Source organism: Neovison vison, chromosome 14 (assembly GCF_020171115.1).
Source record: "Neovison vison isolate M4711 chromosome 14, ASM_NN_V1, whole genome shotgun sequence".
Lineage (NCBI taxonomy): Eukaryota > Metazoa > Chordata > Mammalia > Carnivora > Mustelidae > Neogale > Neogale vison.
In genome coordinates, this window is record NC_058104.1 from 5,008,174 (window position 1) to 5,033,730 (window position 25,557).

The window sequence follows — 25,557 nt, forward strand, 5'->3', positions numbered from 1 at the left end:
TGCTTTCTCCCACCCGCCCCACTCTGCGTGCCCGGCATCACAGTCCTCACCAAGGGGAGGGTGGACGTTTGGTTGTGTTCTTTTCAGAGCCTGGAAGCATCACATCCTTTCATCCTTTCTTCCTTCATTGAGTATCTGTTAATTACCTGCCGCGCACAGAGATGAGTAAGTCCTGACCTTCAGGGCGGATAATCCAGAGACCACATGAATATGTGTCCTTGTCCCACCTCCGAGGCGTGGGGCCTAGTGTATGGCACGCAGAGCGTAAGGATCGTGTGGTGGTCACATCCCCGGGGAAGCAGTGTTTCTCACGTGGTTTTGAAAACAAATCTAAGCATTTTGAAGCCATTTACTGACTGACGTGTTTGGTGCATTTCCTGAGCTATGGGAACTTGCATTTCCACGTCTTTTCTCTCCTTTGTCTCTAGAGCTCCCTGGCGCCCCGTCTAATCTGGTCATTTCCAACATCAGCCCCCGCTCAGCCACGCTTCAGTTCCGACCGGGCTACGACGGGAAGACCTCCATCTCCAGGTGGATCGTCGAGGGTCAGGTATGCTCTCGAGGGAGGGACTGCAGGGTTTCCAGACAGGCATTCATGGCCCTGCGCGTGGGGGTCAAGGGATTGATGTGTCTACAGAATGGCTAGTCGGGGGCACAGTGCCTCCCAGGGCGGGGGCTTGGAGGACGAGAGCCAGATACTGGAGACGATGAGCTGCTGGGGGCAGGATGTAGAAAGGTAAGGGGGCCAGGATGTTAGGCTGAGGTCTGCATGGACCGTCGACAGAGCCATAAGACGGCTTCACATTTGAGCTTCGGTTCCAACTAGGTCCCCAAATTGGATAGCATAGCTGATTTATTTCTTTTGAATTCCGTGTAACAATAAGCTGCCAAATGTACAAATAAGATTATTTTTTGGTACAACTTGTCTATTGCGTGAAGGAACGTGTCTGCAACATGTAGAGAGCAGGTTTGTTCCCAAGCACTATACGGAAAGGAGGAATTTCCTTCTTGGGAGAAAGGAACACACATCACAGTCAAGGACCAGCAGAGAGGCTTGAGGACTGGAGCCAGGGTGGGCAAGGGTGGGAGGCACTGGGCTCAAGGAGCCCCAGGCACAAATCCCACAGGGTCCTGGACGCGGGGTTCCCCAGGACTGGGGGCACCACACGAGCCACAGTTCCAGTTCCCACAAGAGCAGGAGATAAAAAAGCTGAGGAGACAAACTGTGGAAGGAGGAAGTGTCACAGCAGTTCTCTCCTCCAGTAAAATCTCGGGGACTTTTGTCGCGGTGCTTGTTTTCTGTTGTAAGACAACTCGCTCTCAGAAACTGGCCGTAACTCAGGGAACGAAGTCCACATGCATCCACAAAACTTCCATTAAGCAACAATTTCTGAAAACAGATGCAGGAATCTGAAAGTGAGAATCAGCTGGTCGGGGCACATCCACATAAGGGCCTGAACAGCCCGTTTCCTCAGGAAATAATCAACAGCACGTCCCTACCTCACACCGAGCTGAGGACAGAGGTCCCCAGTGAATGAAAACCAAAATGAGAACAGCGAACTTTAAAACACAGGAAAATACAGGAGAAAAATCACTTTATCTCATGAAGACCAATTCTAACTCATCTGGTTAGGGAGTTTAACTTCTTTATACATATGTAGATACACATGGATGTAATTTTATTTCTATATACATATTTATACATTATCCCCCTCAGCTCCATTGAGAAATAGTCGACATATATCTATCACTAAATTTAAGGTGTAGGGCCTGATGATTTGATTTGGCTTCAGGGTTTTAAAGCACATCTCAGACAGCATGTTGTTCCACCATGAAATTCTCAGCTGCGTCTCTGCCTATACATGTGCCTAACACTGCGGACAAAATTTCACAGACATGGTGTTGAGCAAGCAAAGCCAGACTCAGGTTTTCGAGGAGACACTGTTTGATTCCATTTATATAAAGTTCCAAAACAAGAAAAAGTAATGTTTGGTGTTGGGGTCCCATCTTGGAGAGGGTGACTGAAGGCCCCGGCACGCTGGGAGTGTCGCTTCTCAGTCAGGATGTGGGTGACATCTGAGTGCACACCCTGTGGTCAGTGTACTTGACTGTATGTCTGTATTTCCTTCAACAAAAACTTCACATTAAAATACAGATACTTTCAATGAATACTGTTTTTCTGAAAATAAATAAATTGGGGAAAAAATGTCCAAAAAAAATACAGATACTTTCAAAATTATAATGCCCTTATCACACCTGATATGATTAATTAAATATTCCTTTGTATCAGACGTGCCTGGGGGGCTCAGTCGATTAATCATCTGCCTTAGGCTCAGGGTATGATCTCAGAGTCCTTTCCAGGGGACAGAGAAAAAAGGCATCATGAGTTCATGCTGGTATTTCCAGTCAAACTTAAGATTACTCTAACTTTGAATTTATGGTTGAAATACCTTTTTTCTAAAATGGTGTTTTTAGAAATATTAACATCATTACTTATGTTCTTTCTCCTACTCTCGTACAAAGAGTTTCACAGTGATAATTTCAACGCTACGCCTCACAGTAAGACTGCCGAATGCGGTGTATTTGTCCTTGGGCTGTGTCGCTGTGTCGCGCTATGGACGTACAGACAAAATACGGAGCTCTAAGTTATTTTCTCTGTGTGGTTACATCAGCAGCTTCATACAAAACTAGGTCCATTCATTTCAGGGTTGGGTTTCGTTTGTTCTTTTGCTTTCATTTTTTAATGACTGCTTTCTTGAAAAATCATTTTACTTTAAAAAGTTGTTAAAATACTTGAAATTTACTTTATTTTCCAACATGTAACTCATTCGCATGAGCTCAGAGTCAAAACCATGGAAAAAGTCTATTAAGAGACGTTCATGTTCCTCTTTCCCCCTCTATCCTGTGGCCTCTGTCCCCCAAAAGTCCCATATTAGATTTTGGTTTACCCTTCCTTGTTATGGGCAACATAAACAAATACACACACTTGTGTTCCTTGCTTCTCACTCCATTGGCCTGAAGGCGGGTCCTGAGGACCCCTGCACATCCCGCAGGCAGATCTTCCTTGTCCCTTCCTGCAGACGCAGCCCTCCCCATGCCCATGTGCCAGGGCTCCCCCTGCAGTGCACCCCTTGTCTTCCTGCTGTGTTGAAGGACCAAACCCTAAGTGGCTCAAACAGCGCTCGTGCCCTAACTCACACTTCCATAGGTCACAAGGCCAACACAGGTTTCCTGGGCTAAATTCAGGGTGTCGCTGGCCTTGTTCATTCATGTGTTGTCAGAATTCACCCCTTATGGTTCTAGAACCCAGCTGCCCATCACCATCCCCAGCATCCACGGCCACCATGTTCCTAGGCCCGTGACCGTGCTTCCTGCACCCCTTGGGCCACCAGTGACGGGTCCAGTCCTTCTTGGGCTTCGACTCCTCCTCCTCCTATCTGTGACTACCCTCCTGCCTATCTGAGCCACTGGCAGGGACTCGGAACAGGCCAGACCCACCCAGATAATCCAGAATAATCTCCCTATTTCAAAGCACTTAACAGTAATCATATCTACAAAGTCAGGTAACGAGTACTCACAGGTCCTAGGAATTAGGGTGTGGAGTTCCCAGGTTGGGGTATTATTCTGCCTGAAAAGTTGTCTTCGGCCTTGAATCTTGACTCTTTTGGATGGATTCCTAGGAGTGGGATCACTAGATCTGACAATGAATATGTAAATTCTCTAGACTTTAACAGATCCCTCTGCTATAGGTGGAAACATGTTGCATTCCCATCAGCAATATATTTGAATTTCTGCCATGCCAAAAAAAAAAAAAATAGAAGTCAGATTTATCATTTCTTGCATGCTTTTAGGTTGTCAGTGGCAGAAAGGTTTCCTCACCCTCCAGTCAGGAAGGAATTCACCTGACTTCTACCACCACTGTCTTTTTTGCCATTTAGCTCCCCAACCATTTGGAATTCGACCTCATATATGGACTGAGGTATGAATCCATTTTTGTAATTTTGCAAATAGCTATGTGATTATCCCAAAGCCATTTAATAAAAAGTCCCATTTTTTCCCTCTTCCTGATTTATAATGTTAGATTCCCATAGGTACTTGGGTTTATTTCTGAACTCTTTATTCTGTTCTATTAGTCTGGTTACTCATGCACAAATGCCACATTTTTGAATTATAAAGGCTTTAAAATGTGTTTTTCATATCTGGTAAGGTCTTCCTGACCCTCACCCCCACACACGCGCACCCCCTGCCCTTGCCGTGCTTAGGATTTGTCTGGCTACTCTTGTTGATGTCCTAGGATGGTGGGTCTTCTATTCAGAAACATGACACGTATACCCTTTCTATTTGCTTAAATCTACTTTTGTCAGCTGTTTTCTTCTTGGCAAAAGCACTGGGCTATCTATTCTTACCCTTACTTCGTTCTGAAAAAATACAGGAAAAGCCAGGGGCCATCAGCATGGCTCGAAAACTTGTAGAAGGAGTGTGGGCTTTGCCTCAAGCAGACCTGTGCGCCATTTGCCTTGCCCCCCTCTTTCCCTGCTCTGCAATCCTGGGCATATTTCTTAAGTTCTTTGTGAGCCTTAATCTCCTCATCTGTGAAATGGGGTCAGTAGTACTATTTGCAAGATCACCATGAAGGTTAATTAATGTGTATATAATTTTAAATACATTTTCTGACATCCTGCTGGCATATAGGATCACAATTGATTTTTAAATATTTTTCTTATTTTAATGACTGGCACTAAGCTACATCTCGGCCTTATGGGATGGGGTTGTAGCCAGAAAACTCTTGAGAATTCTCTTCTTATTTTATTAATTCTACCCTGGTTTTCTACAAAGAAGTCCTATTGTCTGTTAATCATGACCGTTTTTTCTCTTCTTTTGAAATCCTGTTTCTCTGTTTTTGTTCTTTTAATGTATTTATTCTGTAATCTGGATGGGGGGGTGAATATAATTCAATACTCCCATAGTGATTGAACAGAAACAGTAACAGAACAGTGGTGGCTTCATTACTAACTTTCAAGAAATTCCATTAAGGCTTTATCATCAGTTATGACATTTACAACATTTATGGTATATTTTTGTATTTATACCTAGCCTATATCAGGTTAAGACAACTCTTTTCTAATCCTGATTGCTAGGAGTTGTGGGGTTTTTGTTTGTTTTAGAATTTAAAAAAAATCATTCATGTTTATTTTTGTCAAAGTATTATTTTGTGTCTGTTGAGTCGTTCGTGGTTTTTCTTCCATCATCTGTTGGTAAGATGATGTACATTGATACTCTAGTGTCCAGCCATTGCGGTGTTCCTGGGATAAACAGAGCTTGATCATGCTGGCTCTTTTGTTTGCTTTACTTAGGAGCTGAAATTGTCGTTTTCATGTTTGAAAGTGAACTTGGACTTTTCTGGTTGTTGGTTTGGCTTTTAAGATCAATAGCTTATTTTCTCATTAGTTTTCATAAGCAAAGATTTGACTGCCCTCCAGGCAGGGTAAGAGGTGGGGCTGCTGACACAGAACTCAGACATAGACCAGGAGCCTCAAGGGTATCTTCTGAAGATGCTCTGGGTTTCCCAATCCTGGCTGAGCTTTAGCGAGTGGGATGGGGTGGAACATTGTCCTGTGGGTGAGAACTTCCGGGTGGCACAGTGAATTAAAGAGCCACGGTTCCTGTTGTACTGGTCCCACTGTAGGGACTCTGGGCGCTGGGTCTCTGAGCAGGGCATAGGGATCTGACGTCTCCATGTCTCCTCCCATGGGTTTAAAGGCTCCAGTTCCACAGGGAAGCATGGTCTGTGCAGGCTCCGTGCCTCTCCCCAGGGCTCATGCGCCCAGGTGGTGAAGGTCCTCGGTGCGGTGCCTGCAGTGACACAGACTCCCCAGGTATGTGCCCCAGGGTGCTGTGCTCACCGCGACTCGGCTTGCAACCAGTGGTTAAAGGTTCTAGCAGGAGTTTGAGATTTCCCTGAAGTTCATGTTTGCCTTTCACCTCGAGAGTATTTCAAAATTACAGAAAAGTCGTAAGAATACTACTGAAAGTTCCCTTCACTCAGAGACCCCATGCAAGTTTGGTCCGTTGGCCCAACGTGTCCTCAGTGGGAAAAGGATCCAGCCCCAGGTGACACACTGCCACTGGGGTTGTTCCATCTCTCCAGTCTCCTTCAGCCTGGATTAGTTCCCCAGCCAGTCCTTGATTTTGGGGGGGATTAATGATTTTGCAGGTGATAGGCCCTTCGTTTCCTGGAATACCTCTCAATTTGACTTGTACATTTCTTTATGAGTAGAGCCAGCTCACCCATTTTTGGTCAGAATGTCATGGAAGTGATGCTGGGCTCTTCCCTCTGCATCCTGTTGGGCTGAATAAGATGTGGATGGATCACATCACTGGTGGAGTTAATTTTGTACATGTGATTAAAATGGCGTCTGCCAGGTAAAGCTGCTTTCCTCTGCTTCACAGTTTGTTAAGTCTTCTGTAGGGAGGTACTTTGAGACTTTTGAAAATCTCATTCCCCTTCCCACTCACATCCACTACTTTTGTCATCCACTGAAATTTCTTGCCTGAAGTAATTAGTACAACGAGGGCGCCAAATAGCAACCTTTCTGATTCAATCATTTCTTCTGTGTTTATTGTTTGGACTTTCCTGCAGGAGACAATTTTTCTCCTCCCATTTATTTATTCATTTATTTGTTGATATCAGTGTAGACGCACGGATCCCTATCTTACTGAACAGATTCTCTTCCACTGCTATCATTATTTCCGTTGGTGCTCTGACCCTCCTGCCTTTGGCCTTCCCACCTGGTTTTTGTGTTCTCCTCACGTGCCCCCATTACTCTAAGCACACCCTTGTCTTCCAGCACAACAGAGTACTCTAGGATCCTCTTCTTCTTGCTGCTCTGTTTTCCCATTTCTCCTAGGACCCTTGGGTCCTTTCAGTGGAGAGCGGTATTTAGAAACCAAGATCTGGCCACTAGATGTGCTCACTGCCCCTGGATCTCCAGGCCTCCTCCAGTGCACGGAGCTAGGAAATACATACCCTTGGGCACACACATGTCTCCACCTTGGTCTATTTCCGTATCTGTCTTTATACACTGACAATCACAAGTTCATACCAGCACCTCCAAATACACTTCAATAGCATCTATTTGTGCAAGCCGCCCCTTTCCACATTCATACTAGCCTTTATTGGCTCCCACTCACCTTGGTTATTTATTGATTTGCCAAATCCCCCTGTAAGTGGGCAGTCCTCCCACCTGAGGGAGCTGGCACCTGCTTGGACACCTTTGCATGGGCCCCGACCCCACCTTCCCCCACCAGCTGCCCTAAAAATTGTACCATGCACTTTGAAGTTGCCAAAATCTTAAGTTAATCATTAGGTCTTAATTCTGAGCCAGTCACACTTGTGATTATGTCCCTATTTCAAGTCCACTGTGTTTCTCTCTGCGCCCAGAAGCTGTGATTATTATAAGCACCTTCTCCCACAGGCAGTGCTTGCTTAGATTTCGAGGTGGGTTTGACTACAGCTTCACTCCCACTTATGTTGGTCTCGAGAGACATCCCTTGCTCCCCAGCGCTCTGGCAGGCATCTGAGAAGACATCCGTCATGCCTATCCAGCACTGCTCTGGCTTTGGGGCAGGAGGCTAAGCTTAAAGTTTATCTTGTCTGCCATATTGCTCAAACTGGAAGTCCCTCATAGCTATTCTCTCCAAAGTATTTTAAAATTAACTCCGCAAGCCTAAAAATTCTGGTAGTGGTGTAGATCGTTGAAAATCCAAAGAGAATTTTTCATCCTGAAGCTCATTATCTGGACTATTTGTGTTTAAATGTTCCTAGAGAGTAAACAGTCATCTATAAACAGAAGCTCTGTTCCAAAGCCCAGAAGGTAAGGATTATAGACTTTTCCCAGGCTCCTTTGGACAGGGTCATGGCCAAGAAGAAGACAGAAGACAAACCATGGGCATTTCACCACGTGGTGTGCTGGGAGCCCCCAGCTGGTTCCGTCACAGAGCTGGTGCGGCCTTCTCCAGTAACTGCTTGGCCACATGAAAAATGCCCTTTTCCTCAAACTTCTGAACTGACTCCTTCAACAGACTGCGACCCTGGTTTCTGTTGTCCTAGTCCATTCAGTTTGGGTTGAACATGTTGGACCCGTTTTCAATCATATACTTAGTTATCCCAGGGAAATTTCATGATGAAGTTGCAAAGGTTAGGATGGATATCCTTTTTTTTTTCCTTTTGGCTGAACCAATCCTGCTTTTCTTTTTTCAACCTGTTCCTACTAATCTCGAAGACTTATTGCAGAAGGTATGCCTTTAAAAATCAGCAAAGGGCGTTTCTTTAAAGGCCTTGGCAGACACTCCACTGCTACTTCTCTACAAAGTCCTGGCGGAATGTACCCCAACCCACCCACGTCGCCTTCCAATGCTCACTGGCCCTCATCCAGGGGAAGAGCAGGTCTGCAGCCCCTCTTCCCACTCCTACTGCCAGGACTCTGGCTGTGAGATCTTTTGGGAAACCCCATCCTTCCCCTTCCTGGGTGTTTGCCACCATCCATGGATCACTGTCCGACTCTTCTCCCAGGAAAGGCCACAGACAAGTTCCCTGAGGCTACCTGGTGCCCGTATGAAGCAGGGACATGAGAGCAAATGGCCTTGAACCATTGAACCTTGAACCCCAGCTCTGCCATGTCCCAGCTGCACAACCACAAGCAAGCCACCCAGCTCAGGCTCTTGGGCCGTGAAGCAGGGATAGTCATACCTCCTCTGAGGGGTTGCGAGAGAATTAGAACACTTTGTCATATTTCTGATCTAAGATGAGCACGCCTTTGCTTTCTCTAGGCATGAGTTTCTGTACAAATGAAATCTACTCTGGGCCGCAGTAGCTATGTCCCCGACCTCTGTGTATAAGATTCGCCTGTGTCGAGTACCCCCTGTGAAGCCTACCTTCAGCTTACCAGCTACTTCTCTGAGAACATCTCAGTGGGTTCCATGGTCAAGTCAGGCTCCAACTTTCCTAAACTCAGAGCAACAGGGCTCTGGAGACTGTCACTGGGGTAGGCAAAGCCTCTGGAATATTCCTCACCTAATTCTCTTTGTATGGATGCGAGCTGAACCCAGGCTTTCTATGCCATAAGACTCCAGCATTCTCTTGCCTTGCACCTGGCCATGAGCCAGAGTTCAGAGAGGAATAAGAGGCCAGAGAAGCAGGGCTGGTGAGGAGGCGGCCATCTGATGACTCGTCACGCTGAAAGCAGGGGGTGATTTCAGAGTGAGCCTGGGGTTGTGCAAAATGCGGGAAGAAGGCACCGCCCTGGTTTGGGGGTTGGTGGAGGCCCAGGAAGAAGACAATGTCTGTGCCCCATCTCCAGGTGCTGTGAACATCATGGCCAAGCGACCTTGTAGGTGGGAGGATTTGGCTCCCCAAACACTTTGTGACAGGATACTGGTATTTTCTTCCCTTTGATCCACTTCTCAATCACATCATCTTTGCAGAAAAGTTTCCTTTAAATTCTGACTGCTTTGAAAGCACACAAGGAAGGTTGTATCACACTCAGCGTTCTCTCCAGTGAATTATGGAAGAAAAGACCCTATCCTTGGAGGAGCGCATTGCCAGGCCCTATAGTAAGCCGATGCTCAGATGTAGGTTAAAGTTCTAGAAAGCAGCTTTTATAGGCATTTCTGGCTCAGTAATGCTTTGTTTAATTAGTAACTTCTGACTGTAGGTGAGCAAAACCTGTCCCCCTGCATTTTTATGGTGCACATAGATGGGGAGAATGCAAATGTTTTATGTTTTCATTTGCCGCTTCTGTTTGCCTTCTCGGTCCCTCCATAAACCCCTGCCGTCTGCAGCCATTCACTGTGCTCTAACAGCCGAAATAACATCGGGTCTCCTCCAAAGGCTGCTTCGAGCAGGTTTCCTGTAATGAAGGTACTAGTGGTACAGATAAAACTGTTTCCATTCCAAAAATGGGAAGGGGAAGAAAAGCCCGCTTACTGCTTGTTTGTGCATAATGGCACCATTTTCTTAAAAGGACTTGTTTCAGAGAGCATCATGGGCTAATAAAATAAAGCGCCAGTCTGCCGACTGCAGTCTCCATAACTACAGAGCAGTGGGGACGGAGGTCGGGGCACCCCAGATGTCCAGGGTGGCCCCCCCGTCCGCGGCGTTCCTGGAAAAAGTGAAGGTGCCGATCGATGTTCTCTACTTCCCAGGGCACTTCGCACTGAGGGACTGGATCACGGGCTGATGAACAGATGGCCGGGCTTTGTTTTCTTTCCTGGGTGCTAGATGCCCACCTGTGAGCGTGGCCTCTCGCAGTGAACTTCTCCCGGCAGTGAGCCTCGGGGCAGATGTCCAGGTGGACCAGTGTATCTCATTTCTCCTCTTCCAGGTAGAAGCCCATACAGCCTGGGTGTTTCTCTTCATGCCCAGGTTGCCAGGGCTTTAAAGCCAAGTGTGAAGCCCGAGAATTCTAGAACCATGGCTCTCCTCCTCCACTCCCTTCAGCTGGATTCGCCTCCATTCTGCACTTTCGTCCACTCCCTGTGGCCCAGTCCTGCACCAACCTGGAGCCTCGGGGGAAAAGCAGCCGTGGCTCTGACAGGTAGAGAGACACTCACGCCCCAGCCTTCCAGCAGGGAACAAATGGTTGTCGGCCTCCAAAGAGACTGAAGTTATGAAGACCTTGCGTTTGAAAGTAGGAGGTGTACACATTAAGCTCCCGTAAACTATTGCTCAAAACCGTCCACTTGCCTGTATACTATTTTCAGTGATTTCTTGCCTTCTAAGAATCCATCAGAGTGTTAAAGAGCAAATTTGTAAATCTGGAGGCCAAGAGATGGGAGGGTTCTTGCAATAAGGTACTCATAGTGGAAGCTTTGCCCTTGACCTTTGCAGGATGGGTGGGACCAGCAAGGACCCCTGTGGTCCATTCAGCCCCAGGCAAGGCTGGAAAGGAACAGGCTGAGCAGCAAAGCACAGCGCCAAAAAGCAGGCCCCTAGGGACATTTGTGCAGAGCTGGCCTTGAGGCCCCTGGGTATGGGAGGGTCCATGGGCTCCCACCGGCTGGCTGAGGGCGAAGACCACACACACCAGGACGTGCGATGGGAAGAACTGAGCGTTGAAAGCTTTAGCGTGGGACACACACATATCAAGTATTTAATAAGTGGAATCTCATGATAAAAATAATAAGGTCAAGGCAAGCATTTGAGGAAAGACTGTGTTCTTGGGGAGGCTGTAGGAGCACACCCAGAAACACCTGGAAAGGCAAGCCAGTTCAGGGCAGGAACTGCTCCAGCTCAGAGAGCCAAGGAGGGCTGAGAGTCCCCATGATGGTAGGCCATGCCCCTTGGGAAGAGGCCCAGGCTCCTGGGGCCAGATGCCAGCCCGGCTAGAGCGCCCAGAGTGTCCGCTAAGAGTCAAGCTGGCGGTACTTAGAACTCACTCACACGGAACCCAAATCCCACAGCTTGAAAAATGTCAAGTCCAGCTCTCCCTGGAATGTCCAGGGCTGTGCATGGCAGGGGGCATTCCCAGTGGCACTCTGGGCTCGGAGGCTTCACCTGGCCTGGAGGGCGTGGGCCAGCCTGGGCTCCCAGCTCGCTGCTCAGGAAGCAGACAGGCCAGGAGGGCCGGAACCTCTCGAGCTGCTCCTCCTCGTCACAGAAAGGCTCTTCTCCACTGGCTGCATAGTCTCCTGGGAACGTAAGCCTGGTGAGACCGGGGCCTCATCTGTCCTATGGGCGCTCCCCTCCGGCCCAGAACAGGGCCTGCAACGTGGAAAAAGGGTGCCCAGAGAAGCCTGTTGCCTGTTGGGGGTGTGGGTCACAGCACAAACTCTAGGGACAGAGTTTCCCATGCTTTCAAAACGTTTCCTTTCCTTCTTTATCGGTCCACCTGCTCCTGTCACCGCTGACATTAGAAAGGCTTTCCACTGTGTTCTGTCTCCTACAGCGACAGAGGCCAGACATTTTTTGCCTCATCACTTCGAGATCTGCAGGTGGGAACTTCTGATCACTAATTCTCTCTCCCCTTTCCCTCATCGCGGAGGGAGGTTAGGGCCGTTGGTGGCTCTCTTCATCAGTATCTGTCAGCGTGTCAACTCTCATGAGCTCTGACTGGTGGAATTGCTTTGTCGTAATCAGAAGAAAAAGAGCGACTTTATTTCTGAATAGCCTGTTGAGTATGCAAAGGAGGGCTGTCACCCGCTCTCTGGCTCCTTCAGCGATGACTCTGTCACCTGGATAAGAGGGACAACACCTCTGCCTAAGTGTCTGGGCGCCACGGTGAGAGGCGGCGGCAGAGTACATGCTCGGATTTTTCAAAATGTTTAGTGTCGGCTTGATTGTGCTTAATAACACCCTGACAATGACTCTTCTCTTTTATTTCTTGACCAGTGTGGGAAATCTATAGAAGATGAACGGTTTGAACTGGCCTTCTTGTTCATTAGTCTATCAGATCCTTCTGTGTCCTCTTATGGGACTTTAAAAAATACCGCAGAGCCAAAAATACTGTAGGGCAAGAGACAATGTGGGTCAGTCCAAGGGAAACATTTTACCACAAATGTCATTTTCAGGAGGAGGTCAACATATAGCTAAGTCACAACTGTCAAACCAAATTAAGCGTCATAAGAGAAATATTTTCCTATTCATTTTGAGGACCGCTCAGCATCTCTCCTAATTCTCATGTTGGATTTTTAGGTTCACCCGTGTTTCGTTTTTCCGGTCGTCGGGTTTTGTTTCTGTTCCGCTCAGTCACCCATTCACCCTGCAAACATTTCTTAAGCACCTGCCATGCTACAGGTCTGGGGGCTCGTGCCCAGTGCCAGATTATAAAGAGCTGCAGAGCCTCCCAGGCTGGGGGACGTGGGAGGGACGGCTGACCTGGAGTCTGGCCAATACAGATGACACCTGCTGCTGGAAGGGAGCCCAAAAGCAAGCGGGGGCCTGGCCGGAGTGGCCAAGGAAGGCTCCTGTGGATGCGAGGTTGACGTGGGGCGAGGTAGGGTGAGCAGGCCTTAGGCAGGGAGGAGGGCGCTGGAGCCAAGAGCACAGTGGCATGAAAGGTAGAGTCACAAAGTTGCCTGTGTCCTACTGTTGTAGAACCTAAACTCTTGATTTTATTCAGGTAGGGTGAGGCCAACAGGTCAGGAGATGACTCACCACGAATAGAGTCCTACTCACAGTCTGCAGAGGAGGGTGCGTGGGATGTCACGCGGGGAGGCAGCAGGGCCAGTCAGCAGGCAGAAGGGGGCCGCACCGTGGGTGAGAGCCTTCTCGTGGGTTCCCCGGGAAGGAGCGGGCGAGGCGGGGTGAGCAGGCCCAGGATGGCTAGTTGGAGTAATTCCAGTGGCTCTAGGACATAATGGCTATTTGTGTGGTCCCCGGCCCTGGGGGACTGCATGGGGGGACGGTCACTTAAAGCTCTAGAGCCCCGGGGAGGAGGGTTGCAGTGTGGGCTCTGGGTCGGTGGTCTACATTTGCAAAGTGCATCACGGAGAGCTGTGGGCTGAGTCCTCCAGGGCCAGCAGAACTCCAGACATCAGGGACCCTGGAAGCCTGGCGGGTGTATCTGTGGGGGGAAGGCGGGGCGGCCGCAGAGTGGGTGTGTGAGCAGGCAGGACGGGAGACAGGAAGGCAAGCTGGAGCTCATAGGAATGGCCTGATTAGTTTCTGCCCAAGAGTGTCCTTGGGAAACTACCCCTGGGATATCACAGCACAGTGCCATGCATCCGGGTGTCCCCTGCCCTTCACACCTCCCGTCCTGTCAGAGTCTCCTGGTGACATTTAGGGGATGTCATTGCTGTCCTCGCTTCACAGGCAAGGTCGAGGTCCTGGCATCACAAAGCAGGCAGCAGGTAGCAGGCGGTTCTCCTGGCCCCATGCCTGTCCTGCCATTCCCCTCGGGCCCCACTCTGAGCACAATGGGGCCCAAGTCCTCGCTGGCATTTCGGCATCTTGGGAAGCAGCACAGGGAGGTATGGGCATTTCCTGTTTGTCCTTGAGATGAGTTGGATCTGATGAGTGAGGAGGAACAGACGCAGAGAAGGCCACTTGCACTTCAGAGATAAGCAGGGGCAGGTGCTTGGGGACAGCAGCTGATCATCCCCACGGCAGCTGGGACACTACAGGAGGAAGGGACCCCAGCCTCGAGGCAGCCATGCTCACAAGCCAGGCTCCCAGAAAGCGATTGTCAGGAGTGCACAGAGGGCCTATGGGAGAAACCTCTTCGCGGAAGGGGAGCACCTCATGGAAAAATTGTCCCTAGAAGGATTTTTTGGATGGGGATGCATTTGGGGACTGTGTGTAAAGTCAGGGAGACCTGGAGAGCCCAGGGGAGGTGAGACAGGAAGGACTGGGTAATAGGGGGCACAGGTGAGGCCGGGGACAGCCTGGAGTGCGGGGCCGCAGGGAAGACCTTGCCCCCATGCCCAATCCACCTTTATGGCCACAGCAGCCGGGGCTCACAGCATTCTGGGGCTGTACCTGAGGGACACAAGCAGGTGTGCTGTGCAGGGTGACTGGCGAGGAGGGGGCTTCTTCCGGAGGTGCAAGTCAGGGTGCCGTCAGACTGGCGGCTTTCCAACAGCCAGTCAGGGAGGCAAATCACCAGGCCAGTGACTCACCAAGCCAGTGACTGCCCTATGGATCCTACAGGCAGTGGTCAGTGGCCTGGACCTTCGGTCTTTTATAAGCAAGTCTCTCTTCTGTGTTTAACTCACTGAGCAAGACTATCAAAGTCATTCAAACAACAGGTCAGGAGCTTCTAAACCAGGGTCACGTCACTGGAGTCAGATCGCTGTGAGAGGCAGTGGGGGCCACCAGCACAGCGCAGAACGGGGCGCCAAGATGGGGCTACAGGTTTTCCATCCTTGATGACAGAGGGCTGTGGTATCATGACCAGATGGCAGGAACCCGGACAAGGGGTTCATCCTGGCAGGGAGAGAACAGGGGCCCTTGCAGGCCTGTGGGGTCGGAGGGACTCACTCAGAGATGGCCAGAACTTATCTAGTCCACCTGGCAGTCCATAGGAGTGAAGGCCACATACAAGGGTCCGAGCCATCCGCGGAGGGAGGAGAGCGATGCCGAGGGAGACAGGAGGAGCGCCAGGACAGACCCGTAGGGAGATTTCATTTTGGGGTCACTGGAGGCAAAGGAGAAAAAACAGCTGGAAGGCCAGAGGAGGCCAGGAGAACCCAATGCTCTTGACGCCTCACGTGGTAGAAGACTCAACCGTCATTTCCCAATCCTCCCAAGTCTGAAGATGGAGAGGATGTTAAACGATTAGGAAAGAAATAACCAGCAAGCCCAGCTGTGAACGGGAGAGAGGCCTGGGGAACATGGCTCGGGTTTTTGCAAAGAACAAACCCTCCTTGGTCAGGTGTGCGGACAATCCCCCCGTGACTGTGGGGCCTTTTGGAGAACTGGCCTTGGGCCTTGCTAAGGCCTCAGCCCCTTCCTGGTTGTGCATGACCCGCCAGCAGCACCCTGTGGAGAGGCCCCGTCTGTCCCCCGTCCTCACTGTGGGGGCTTCATTTGGCAGGGGTGCTGGGGACAGCACTCAGAACAAGAGGGGACCCGGGAAGTGTGGAAGTTGCTTGACTCGCAAGTTTTCCTGCTGACACCAGAGTTTCAGCCAGCAGGGTGCACTTGGCTTGGCAGGGTTCCATGGAATGAATTCTTGGAGACTCTTTTTTCCCTCTCCTAGCTCTGGATGAAAGGAGAGCTGGCTCCTCCCGCCCGTCCGGCTCCGTCCTGCCTCCTCTACCAGCACAGATGTGGGTTCCCGGGCTCCCTCTCCGTCTGCGGCTTCCTTTCATGAGAGGAGGTTAATGACCGTCCTCTGAGTAGCCATTCACCTCGTAGCCTTGGCGGGGTGTTGGAGGTCCTGCCCCAGGGAAGGCTGACTTCCCCACAACTCCTTGGAGGCCCCGCTGACAGCAGAGGCTTTCCTAGGACAGACAAATCCAGCTCTGGTGGAAAAACCCACTTGGCAAGGGCAGGGGGTAGTCCAGGACCTCCCCTCCCTACCAGGTATTAAATGAGTACCTATGTCCAAAAGAGCCCACCCTCCCAGCCAAGCAGATGTGCCTGTCGGAGCCCTCCCTCGAGGAGGAAAGTGGGCAGGGCAGCAAGTCCTGGGGCTTTAAGAAGGACAGCAGCTTCCTAATGGGTCCTAACGACCACCCCCTGATGTGCGGCATTTGAAATGTGTGGCATTTCTGCTTTTGTATTAAGTATTGCAAAGTGCTGTTTGTTAGCTTTAAAAGAAGCAGCAGAAGAAAAAACCCGTCAAAATCCCAGCTTCCCCATGGAGCTCTGATTTGTTTCATCTTTAAAGAGCTCTGCCACACTGTATGTCCAGTGCATCATTAGTGAACAGCCAGCTACTTCTGGAACACTCCATCATGACGGTTTTGAAATCTAACTAGAGAGCCAGAGGAGCCCAGCAAGTGTTAAAAAGACTTCTGTTTCTCACTAAGAAGAATTCTGGTCGCTTTAGATCAAAATGTAAACCTTTTATTATAGAATGTAAGCACCCCATCCCCCCTTCAGAGTTCCGTAAGTAAAATTACATTTTCGGTAATCATCTGCTTTCGGAGCTCAATGCAGGACAACCCATTTTCAATATCGATTTTGGAAACCGTGCACGTGTTCCCTCATGTTCCTTCGTCTGTGGAGCCAACAGCCTGGTCTGGAACCCTGAAGGAGATGCCAGGGTTACGGAGAGGAGTAAGACCCTGAACATGCCTGGGGGCTCTCACGCAGACAAAAGGGAGAACACACGTGGCAAGACACCTCGGAAGCAAGACAGAGGGAGTGCTGCATGTCCTGTGTGTGAAATTCTGGAGGGGGGCTGGCAAACGTTTCCTATAAAGGGCCAGGCAGTTAATACTTCAGGCCTTCAGGCAAATGGTCTCTGTGACAACCACACAGCTCTGCCACGGGAGCGTGGAAATAGCCATTGGCAGGCGGTACACAAACCAACGAGAGTGGCCATGTTCCAATAAAACTTTATTTACAACAACAGGAGGTGGGCCAGATTTGGCCCTCAGCCATAGTGCGCTGACTCCTAAGGTTCATCTGTCTTAAGAACTGTATCTGTTCATCTTACTGTTTATGATTCGGCCGGGCTCTGTGACGTTCGATGCAACCGTAGAGGAGATAGAAAGCCGAACGCCCAGAGGTTATGATCGCCGTGCTCTTGTAGCTGGCCTTAATTCTGACCTGGCCACCTTGTCTCACTGTCCTCATTCGCGGACCCCGCGTACTTTGAATCTGGTATTGTCTGAACCATTTCTAGACCCTTGCTGGTTCCCTCATCTGTGAGCACAAGGAATCCTGGACACACACCATTGTGTTTGTAGGAGAGTCGTGTCTTTAAGGGGCTGTGACACGTGGGAGGAGCGCTGTGTGTCAGGGACAGGGAAGATGCCCTGACAGAGGGAGCAGCCTGCTGGGGGTGGTGGGGGCAGAGCTGGGGGAGATGGGGTGTGGGTCACAGAAGCTTCCCAGAGGCCCAGGTGCTCTGTGGATTCTGGAGGAGTTCACCAGTCACCAGGACAGGAGCAGGAGGGGGAGGCGCCCTCCAGAGAGATGGCAGAACATTCGCGAGGTACAGGTGTTTAAGGCTGAGCGATGCCTCCCCAGAATGACAGACTGGCTTTGCAGGGAGAAGTGGCAGGAAGAGCCCAGAAGCTGTGCGGGGCCACCTGGCCTCACCGCTCACTCGGCAGACGTTCAAATCCAGGTTTTTTACAAAAGGAGACAGAGTGCTCCGTGAGAAGGCAGGAAGTATGACCTTGGGGGTCCCCAGCCACCAGTGCCAGCCCTACTGCTGGTGGCGGAACAGCAGCCCTGCCCTCAGCCAGTGGCCACCTTCTCAGGAGGGAGGAGGCTGGGGCTGGTGGAGGTGAGCAGGGCCCTGGCACTCCAGAAGGAGAGCCCTCCCTGCTCAGCGGCCCTCCACTGGGGGACCCCCTTCCCCGGGTAGGCTAAGTAGGAGTCCTCATCCAATGATCCCCACCCCACGTCCTGGCAGTGGAGCTGTGGGCCAGCCTGGCCCAAGACCCAAATGAGCCTGCTGCTTCATCCTGTCCTCCCTTCGCAAAGCCCCGCCACTGGCCCGGGAAGGAGGCCTTGCCAGTTCCCCACCCATCTTTACAGGCACGTGAGTGGAACGGGCTTGGGACCCAGTGCAGCTGACTGCTGCTGACCCCGATGAGGCCACATGCCGAGCCCTGTCAACCATGGCAGCTGTGTGGCCAGAGCAGACAATGTCGGGGGAGGGGTGATGGCCACGGGGTCAGGGCAGCCACCAGCCGGCAGATGGACGCTTCTAGGCCAGGGAGGCAACCAGGCAGGTGGAATGCCAAGAGCCAGGGTCCAAGGCCAAGCACTTGCCACCATCACCCTGCTGTTTCTTAGCCTGGGGACATCCCTCTGCCCCAGGAGCTCCAACAAAGCAACTACAGTTGGAGGGGTGAAGCTAGGGCACCTGGAGAGAGGAGGGGAGGGGAGTGGCTTTGCAGAAGCACAAGAGGGCTCCACAGTTGGGCTGGGGATTTGGCCAAAAAGCGGCACCAAGCAAGCAGGTTTCCCCGACATGCGGGCAGACACGTAAAGACATGAAGGCACAGGCAGCACCAGTGCCGCAGTGCCCAATGACCACGAGCAGGTACCCATGGCCGACGCTCGCCTCCATCCCTCAGTGTCCTGAGTACCCCACTCGCGCGCTCTCAGCCTGGGATCTGGCGGTAAATAAAAACTCTTGAACAGATTGCCCCGAAACTGAAGTTGGCTCTTCTTCCTTTTTTCTTTCTTTCTCCCTCCCCCCCTCAACTTGTCTTCCAAGAACGAGTACAGGTGCTCTGGTTCAGTCTCCCAGGGATCCCTGTCACTTGGGACTCAGAAACCACCAGATCCTCCCGTGAGGCCCTGTCCGCAGGGCCCACTGCTCAATACAGGGCAGCTGGATTGTTAGCATTTTGGCTTTATGGCCTTCATAAATCTTGTTCATGTCTAGAACGGCGATAACTGAGCAGAGAACGTGGTCCCAGTCCTCCCGCCCTCCCCACCTCCCGACCCCGCTGCTGAGGGTTCAGAAGGCGTTTGTGAGCTATGCGGAGCCGAGACGGGCCCTCAGCCATTCATCCCACAGATGCCCACTGCGTCTCCTGTGGGCTGGACACTGAGCCATATGCAGGGCTTCCACGTGGACATTCGTGCGCTGCCCTGATGTCGCACCTGCAGAGGGACTCACCTCCATCTGCCCAGCAGCGTTGCATGGACCCACGCCATGGACAGTGCTGGCCGGTCTTCCCCTGCCGGGCCTCTCCCACTTCGCAGGCACAGTGGAGGCGGCAGGTGACCGCTGTGGGCCCTGGGGGCATGCAGTGCTGTCTGGGGCTGGCCTGGCCCTCCTGTTCTCCAAGACATGCTTCCGTGCCACCTGGATTGAGCCTCTATCTATGTCTGCTTTCTCCCTCTTTCATTTCTGTGTCTCTGAAGTGAGGGTCTGCAGGCTCCAGTGGGGGTCCCAGGGCTGAGGACTGGAGGAGGCTGGCCGCCTTGTCCCCCCATCACCAGCCAGTGGTGGAAACTGCTTCGTTTTCTGATTTCACTGCCCCCTTCAACTGCCTCGCTGCTTTCTGTCTCCCGGCTGCTCGTGGACTCTGATCTCTAGGTCTTTTCTACCAAATGGTTCTGGCCAATTGTCCCACATTTTAACACTTATCAAAACTTATTTAATATATTTATTTGACAGAGAGTGCACAAGCAGAGAAGGCCAATGTTGGGCTCGATCCCAGGACCCCAGGATCAGGACTTGAGCTCAAGGCAGATGCTTAACCCACTGAGCCACACCGTCCCGTTTGCTGGGTGCCACGTGCTCTGCCCTGAGCCGGGCATAGAGCCAACGCTGAGTGCAGACCCTCCGCAACCTCCACGTCTACCTGGTTTTTGGGGTCAACACCCCAAAGGGAAATGCTGTACCCATTAAGCAGTGACTCCCAGCTCCCTCCTCCTTCAGCCTCTGGCACCTGCCATCTGCAGTCTGACTCTGGATTTACCTATGCTGTGAATTTTATGAAGTAGAATCATATAAATGTGGTCTTTAGGGTCTGGCTTCTTTCACTTAGCCTCGTGTTTTTGAGGTTCGCCCATGCCATAGGTGCCTGCATCCCGCTAACTAGGACTCCCCCATGTGGACGCACTATGGTGTTCCTCTGTGCCTCCTGCGACCGGCCTTCATGAGGCCTTCCCCTGTAGCCACTGTGAAGAGAGCCGCCAGGAACAGAAGTGCTCACATGCTCCCTAGAGGACCAGCTTCTAGGTCATCCCAGCATCCACCTGGGCATGGACTTGCTGGCCCACACGGTCATCCTCCGTCTAACTTTCTGAGGAACTGCCAGACTGTGTCTGTGCTTTCCATGCAGGCTGTTCCGAGCTTCGAGTTTGCACTTAGCTTTCTGGAGGAGGTGGGCCACCCAGCTCTGTGTCTGCTTGGCCTCCTTCATGCCCTCCTGAACCTTTCTCCAGTTACCCAAGACTTTAAATTCTTAAGCCGTCCTCCAGCCACCTGGCCACTTGCCGAATGATCTCTCCGCAGACTTAATGAGCACATTTCTGCACTGTCATCTGACAGATTTACGGAGCGTTAAAATCAAAGAGGCCTGGGCTGACACACCTCACCCCCGCTTGTTTGGCCTGAAACCCCCTCTGCACTCCCAACCTTCCCTCCACACGTGTCCGCCGGGTCCCCCAGAGCCACATGGCCTGCACAAGGCCACGTGTGCCTGGCACAGGGATGCGGAAACCTGTGTTGGAGAATTAGGGCTTTCCTGGCTGGTATGAAGTCCTGTTTTCTCCCTTCATGGCTCTCTTGACTTGGCCCACTGGTCTGGTTCCCAGGGAAGGGCCCAGTCCTTCTCTGTGCAAGGCCTGCACTGGTTCTTTGGTGTGTGTTTGGGACAGAAATGGGCAGGGTGGGAACAGGGAGACAAGAGTCTGCTTGGTCAGTGTGTAGTGGAAATGGCTCTGGACCCTAAGTGGGATCCTGGCCAAGTCTTCTCTCTGGGCCTCTCTTTGAGTCCTCGCCTGTCAACCAAGAGGAAGGGCAGGATGGCATGGGAGGTCCTCTCCCATGGTGGATTAGTCCTGGGGGGTTTGTTCCCAGAGACTTCATCCTCTAGGTCCTGCCCTTGGCGGGAATAGCAGGAGCCATATCTCCAGGGCTTAGTTGAGGGTGTGTGTGCAAGATCCAGTTATCTTCCCATGTCGGAGAGACACATGGCTCTGTCCAGCCTGACACACACCAGGCAGCCGCACGTCTTGTACATGGCCGTCTCCGTGCCCCAGCTCATCCATCCCATCTGAGCATCATCTTTCCCGTAGGTTGGAGCCATCGGTGATGAGGAGGAGTGGGTCAGCCTCTACGAGGAGGAGAATGAGCCCGACGCCCAAATGTTGGAGATCCCAAACCTCACACCGTACACTCATTACAGGTGAGAGCAGCAGGTGATAAGCCACCACAGGAGGAAGGCTAGCAATGCCAACAGTTGGCTTCAGCCTAGAAGAGCAAAACCCAATTCCATGCATATAACTGAGACATTTCCAAGAGGTATTAACAGTCCACTGAACCTTAGGAGCAAGATGCATGGCTGAGTACTATTGCCGGTGCAGACCCGATGCTGGCCCCGCAGCGCTCCGGCCATCAGTGCCAGCTGCAATGGCTCACTCTTCCACTGGGCTCAATATCAAGAGCCATGGGCAGCCGAGAGGTGGGGCTTTTCCCCACAAAGTCCACAACCACTTGGGACTATTAACATGCGTGCGTAAACAAAGCAGTCTTCCCTGGAACGTCCTCTCCTTCCCCCTCCTGGGACGCAGGAGTGATGGGGCTCACTAATCAAGCACTTAACATGCTGTGCAACCTTTCGCTTCTTGATCCTGAAACCTATCCAGGCAGTAAATCCTTGGCTTTAACAAAGGGTAGCGTGATCACAAGCCGTTAGAGACGTTATAACTTCCCGTAAGATCATTGACCGAGATGAAATTTCCAGTTATCACCAGATGTTGGGTTTGATAATGTCATTGTTCATAAGATCAGGGAGTAAAAGACTAAGAATGACTAATTCAGAGAGTAAAAGGTGACATTACATCTTCGTGAAGAACATTTTCTTTTTGGTATAATACCGACATTAGAGCTTTTTAAAACAATGCCTAATGAGAGCTGCTGTTCAGACTCTGTTCCTTGTGACATCCTCCCTGAGATCAGAGCAGATGGATCAAGGCCCTGTACACTTGTTTTTAGAGAAAAAAACATTTCTCAAACAGTGAGCTGCAGGGGCTCCAAGCTTACCCTGTGGAACTGGTACCAGCTGTATCATCACAGCCAAGGTCAGAAACTGTGATTAGAGACCCCTCTCCTCTCCCAGCCCCTGTGGTGAATGCGCATGTGTGCTCAGGGTGTGTTTCCTGGGGAGAAGTTCAGTCAAAGTAATTGTACAAATAAATAGAGGAGAGAGAACCAAAAATAATAATCGAGGCTCTAAAGCACATCCATCCCACCCTCATTCTGTAGGTAAGGAAATGGGGACAAGTCTGATTTGCCTCAGGTCTCAGTTCCAATGGGGTCCAAGCCCTGGGGTGTGGGTTCTGGGGCCAGTGCTCCTCCCCCAAGCCAACAGAAAATGGGGTCCAGGCACCCGTGCTCATTGAAACAACACCAGACTCTGAAGGCCATCATTTGGCTCCTTGCCCTCTGACCCTGGCCTTACCCTAAACACAAGTCAACCAATGGCATCTGCTGACAGATGGCCATGTAACCCATTCAGTTATGCTTTGCTTGGGGAATTTAAAATCTTTGCGTTGGAACAAATTTACCATTCCTTGGAGACTCTAGTGGGAAGGGCCAAATACGCAATTTGCATTTTTCATGAAAGCCAGTGGAAAGAGGGCGTCCTCGGGAGAGCCTTCATGACACAGACACACAGCAGAACATCCTGAGAAGGTGGTGGGTTTTTGTTGTCTTTCCTGCAGAATAACTCTGTCCGCGGCTTTGCGTCTAGGTTTCGCATGAGGCAGGTGAACGTCGTCGGTGCCAGCCCCTTCAGCCAGTCATCCCGGGTCATCCAGACCCTGCAGGCACCCCCCGATGTGGCCCCCACCAGCGTCACCGTGCGAACGGCCAGCGAGACCAGCCTGCGGCTCCGCTGGGTGGTGAGTTGGGGGCCGGACGTTGGCTGCAGGGACAGTCGCCTGGAATATCCAGGTCTGCACGTGAAGCCAGAGCTTAGCGGTATCTCAGTCATGGCTTTGTCCTAGTCAGAGCTAATCTCTCCGTTAAACCAAAAAGTATTGCATTGCACAGTTGGTGTTGGGTCGCAGACCAGCCTAGGCAATCCTGTTAATGAGTAGCATTACTCACTGCCTTCTTGGACTGGAGTAGTCGTCTCTGGGGGAGGGAAGCCAGTGGTGCCGCAGGCCGGACCCGTAAGTCCTTAAGCTGGGTGAGCGCGGAGCCAACACTCGGTGTTTGTAGGAGAGGCGGCTTGACATTTATTCAGAACCTTTCCCCCACAAAACTAAGCCAAAATGTATTAAAAGAAATTATGTCCAGCCTGAGTTACTGACAGGATTTCATTTAATTAACAAAAGAAGAGTTTCAGGGAACAACGTGGTAGAGGTTCTAAGACTATTCCCCCCGGAAAGTATTTTCCATGGACTTGGCCTGCTAAGACCAGCGGATGCTTGGGGACCTTGACGGGGTGGTTCTGAGATGTCGGCTCACCACGCATGTTGTTTGCTTCCAGCCGCTGCCTGATTCCCAGTACAACGGGAACCCCGAGTCGGTGGGCTACAGGATTAAGTACTGGCGCCCCGACCTCCAGGCCCCGGCGCTGGCGCAGGTCATCCACGACCGGCTGGAAAGGGAGTTCACCATCGAGGGGCTGGAGGAGTGGACGGAGTACGAGCTCCAGGTGCAGGCGTTCAACGCCATCGGGGCCGGGCCCTGGAGCGAGGCGGTGCGGGGCCGCACTCGGGAGTCAGGTGAGGCAGAGGCTCAGCCCCTACCTGGGTCTCCCTGGAGATGGGGCTCCGTGTCCCCTGTCCCCACATCACATCTCAGTGACTCTGCCCCCCCTCCCCGTGTCTATGCCGATACTTTCCTAACCCATTAATTAGGTCAATGTCAGTGGGAATTTCAGGAAAACGTCATTAGAGTCCAAGCCACTAATTTGAAATTAATCATGGGTCTTACTGGGGGCTGGACTCATGGTATTATCTTTTAACTTAGGTATGACTTTCACTCTAATGATAGTAAGCAAGGGTGTATACTGATTCTGAGGGAGATCTTTATAACACAAGGCACTCCGGGCCTCCTCTTGACAAAGTAGTGTGTGGGAGGGGCTGAGACCATCTCCCCAGCACTAACAAGTAGCCCCTCGAAGGTTCGATTTGACACAACAGAGCTTCATTTCAAACTCATGACTGAGTAGGACGGGGGTCCTGTTTGGCAGGGGGCTCTCTTCCTCATAATTCAGGGACCTAGACTCTGCTGTGCTATTGGCCCAATCCTTGTCTGGGCCCAGCTACCCGAGGAAGAAGAAGAAGCAAAGAGCATACACCCCCTGGCCCCTAACACCTGTCCAGAAATGGCACGCACCCCTCTGCACAGAGCCACCAGGCTCGGGGTTACTGTTGGCGCCCGGAGAGGAAAGGAAAAGTACTAAGTACTTCGGGTCAGCACTCAGTAGTCTGGGCTGCAGTCCAGACTGCAGTGAGTTCCCCTGATCTGCCAGGCTTTACAAGCTAACCTGTGGTTTAGGGGACCCCTGCTAGCCTGGTGTGAGCTAGTGGAGTGACAAAGAGGGCTCCAGTCATGTTTAAAGACGCACAGTGACACAGACCAGTTCTTTCCACCTGGTCTGAAATGGCAAGGTTATCTCCTGAAGAGAAGGAAGCGTACCACTCCCCTTCCAAGAGGACCAATATTTGAAGAGAGGTTTGCCGGAGTTGCTGGGCTGGCTCAGATGCCTTCCTGGCTTTCTTTCAGGCTGTAGATTTTATTACATTAGAAAGAAAAGATCGAGACACTCACTCAGCTTGTGGCTCTGTGTTCACATGGATTTTTAAAAAGCTCTATTCAGTCTTTGTGACAAAAAGGAGGACTTGAAACATTCTAAGGGGACTGTTCTAACCCCAGCAGTAGGCGGAGCAAGAAAACATTAACTTTGCTGTAACTAACTAGAAAATTATGGGCAAAATATCATTGAGATTTAGAATGTATTGATGTCCTCATAAGAAAACCAGAGGAACTCCCCAGAAGTCAGAGGCAGACATGGTCTGAGCTGGTCCTGTGGCCACCCCGGGGGGTTGGCCTGGGAGGTATACATCCATCCTGGGATCTTTGAGACTTGAAACAGGGATAGAAGTTCCAGCCACAAGTTTGCACAAGGTAGGGAGTTAGAATCAAGGCCTCTGCACACAGATGAGGCTCCTGAATGCTGTACCTTCATTGAAAGGAGAGACTGAAAATCTCTGCCCAGAGACAGGAAGTAGAC

At 51.2% G+C, this 25,557-nt stretch overlaps 1 protein-coding gene across 1 annotated transcript in view; it reads left to right on the top strand.

Annotated features, from left to right (window-relative positions):
- The window catches only part of SDK1 (sidekick cell adhesion molecule 1), a 510,043-nt gene that overhangs the window by 382,687 nt on the left and 101,799 nt on the right, over window positions 1–25,557 (top strand). The window contains exons 21-24 of the mRNA XM_044233031.1: window positions 429–550; window positions 21,386–21,495; window positions 23,062–23,212; window positions 23,806–24,043. Of these exons, the coding sequence (XP_044088966.1) occupies window positions 429–550; window positions 21,386–21,495; window positions 23,062–23,212; window positions 23,806–24,043 (621 nt within the window). The remainder of the gene's footprint in view (window positions 1–428; window positions 551–21,385; window positions 21,496–23,061; window positions 23,213–23,805; window positions 24,044–25,557) is intronic.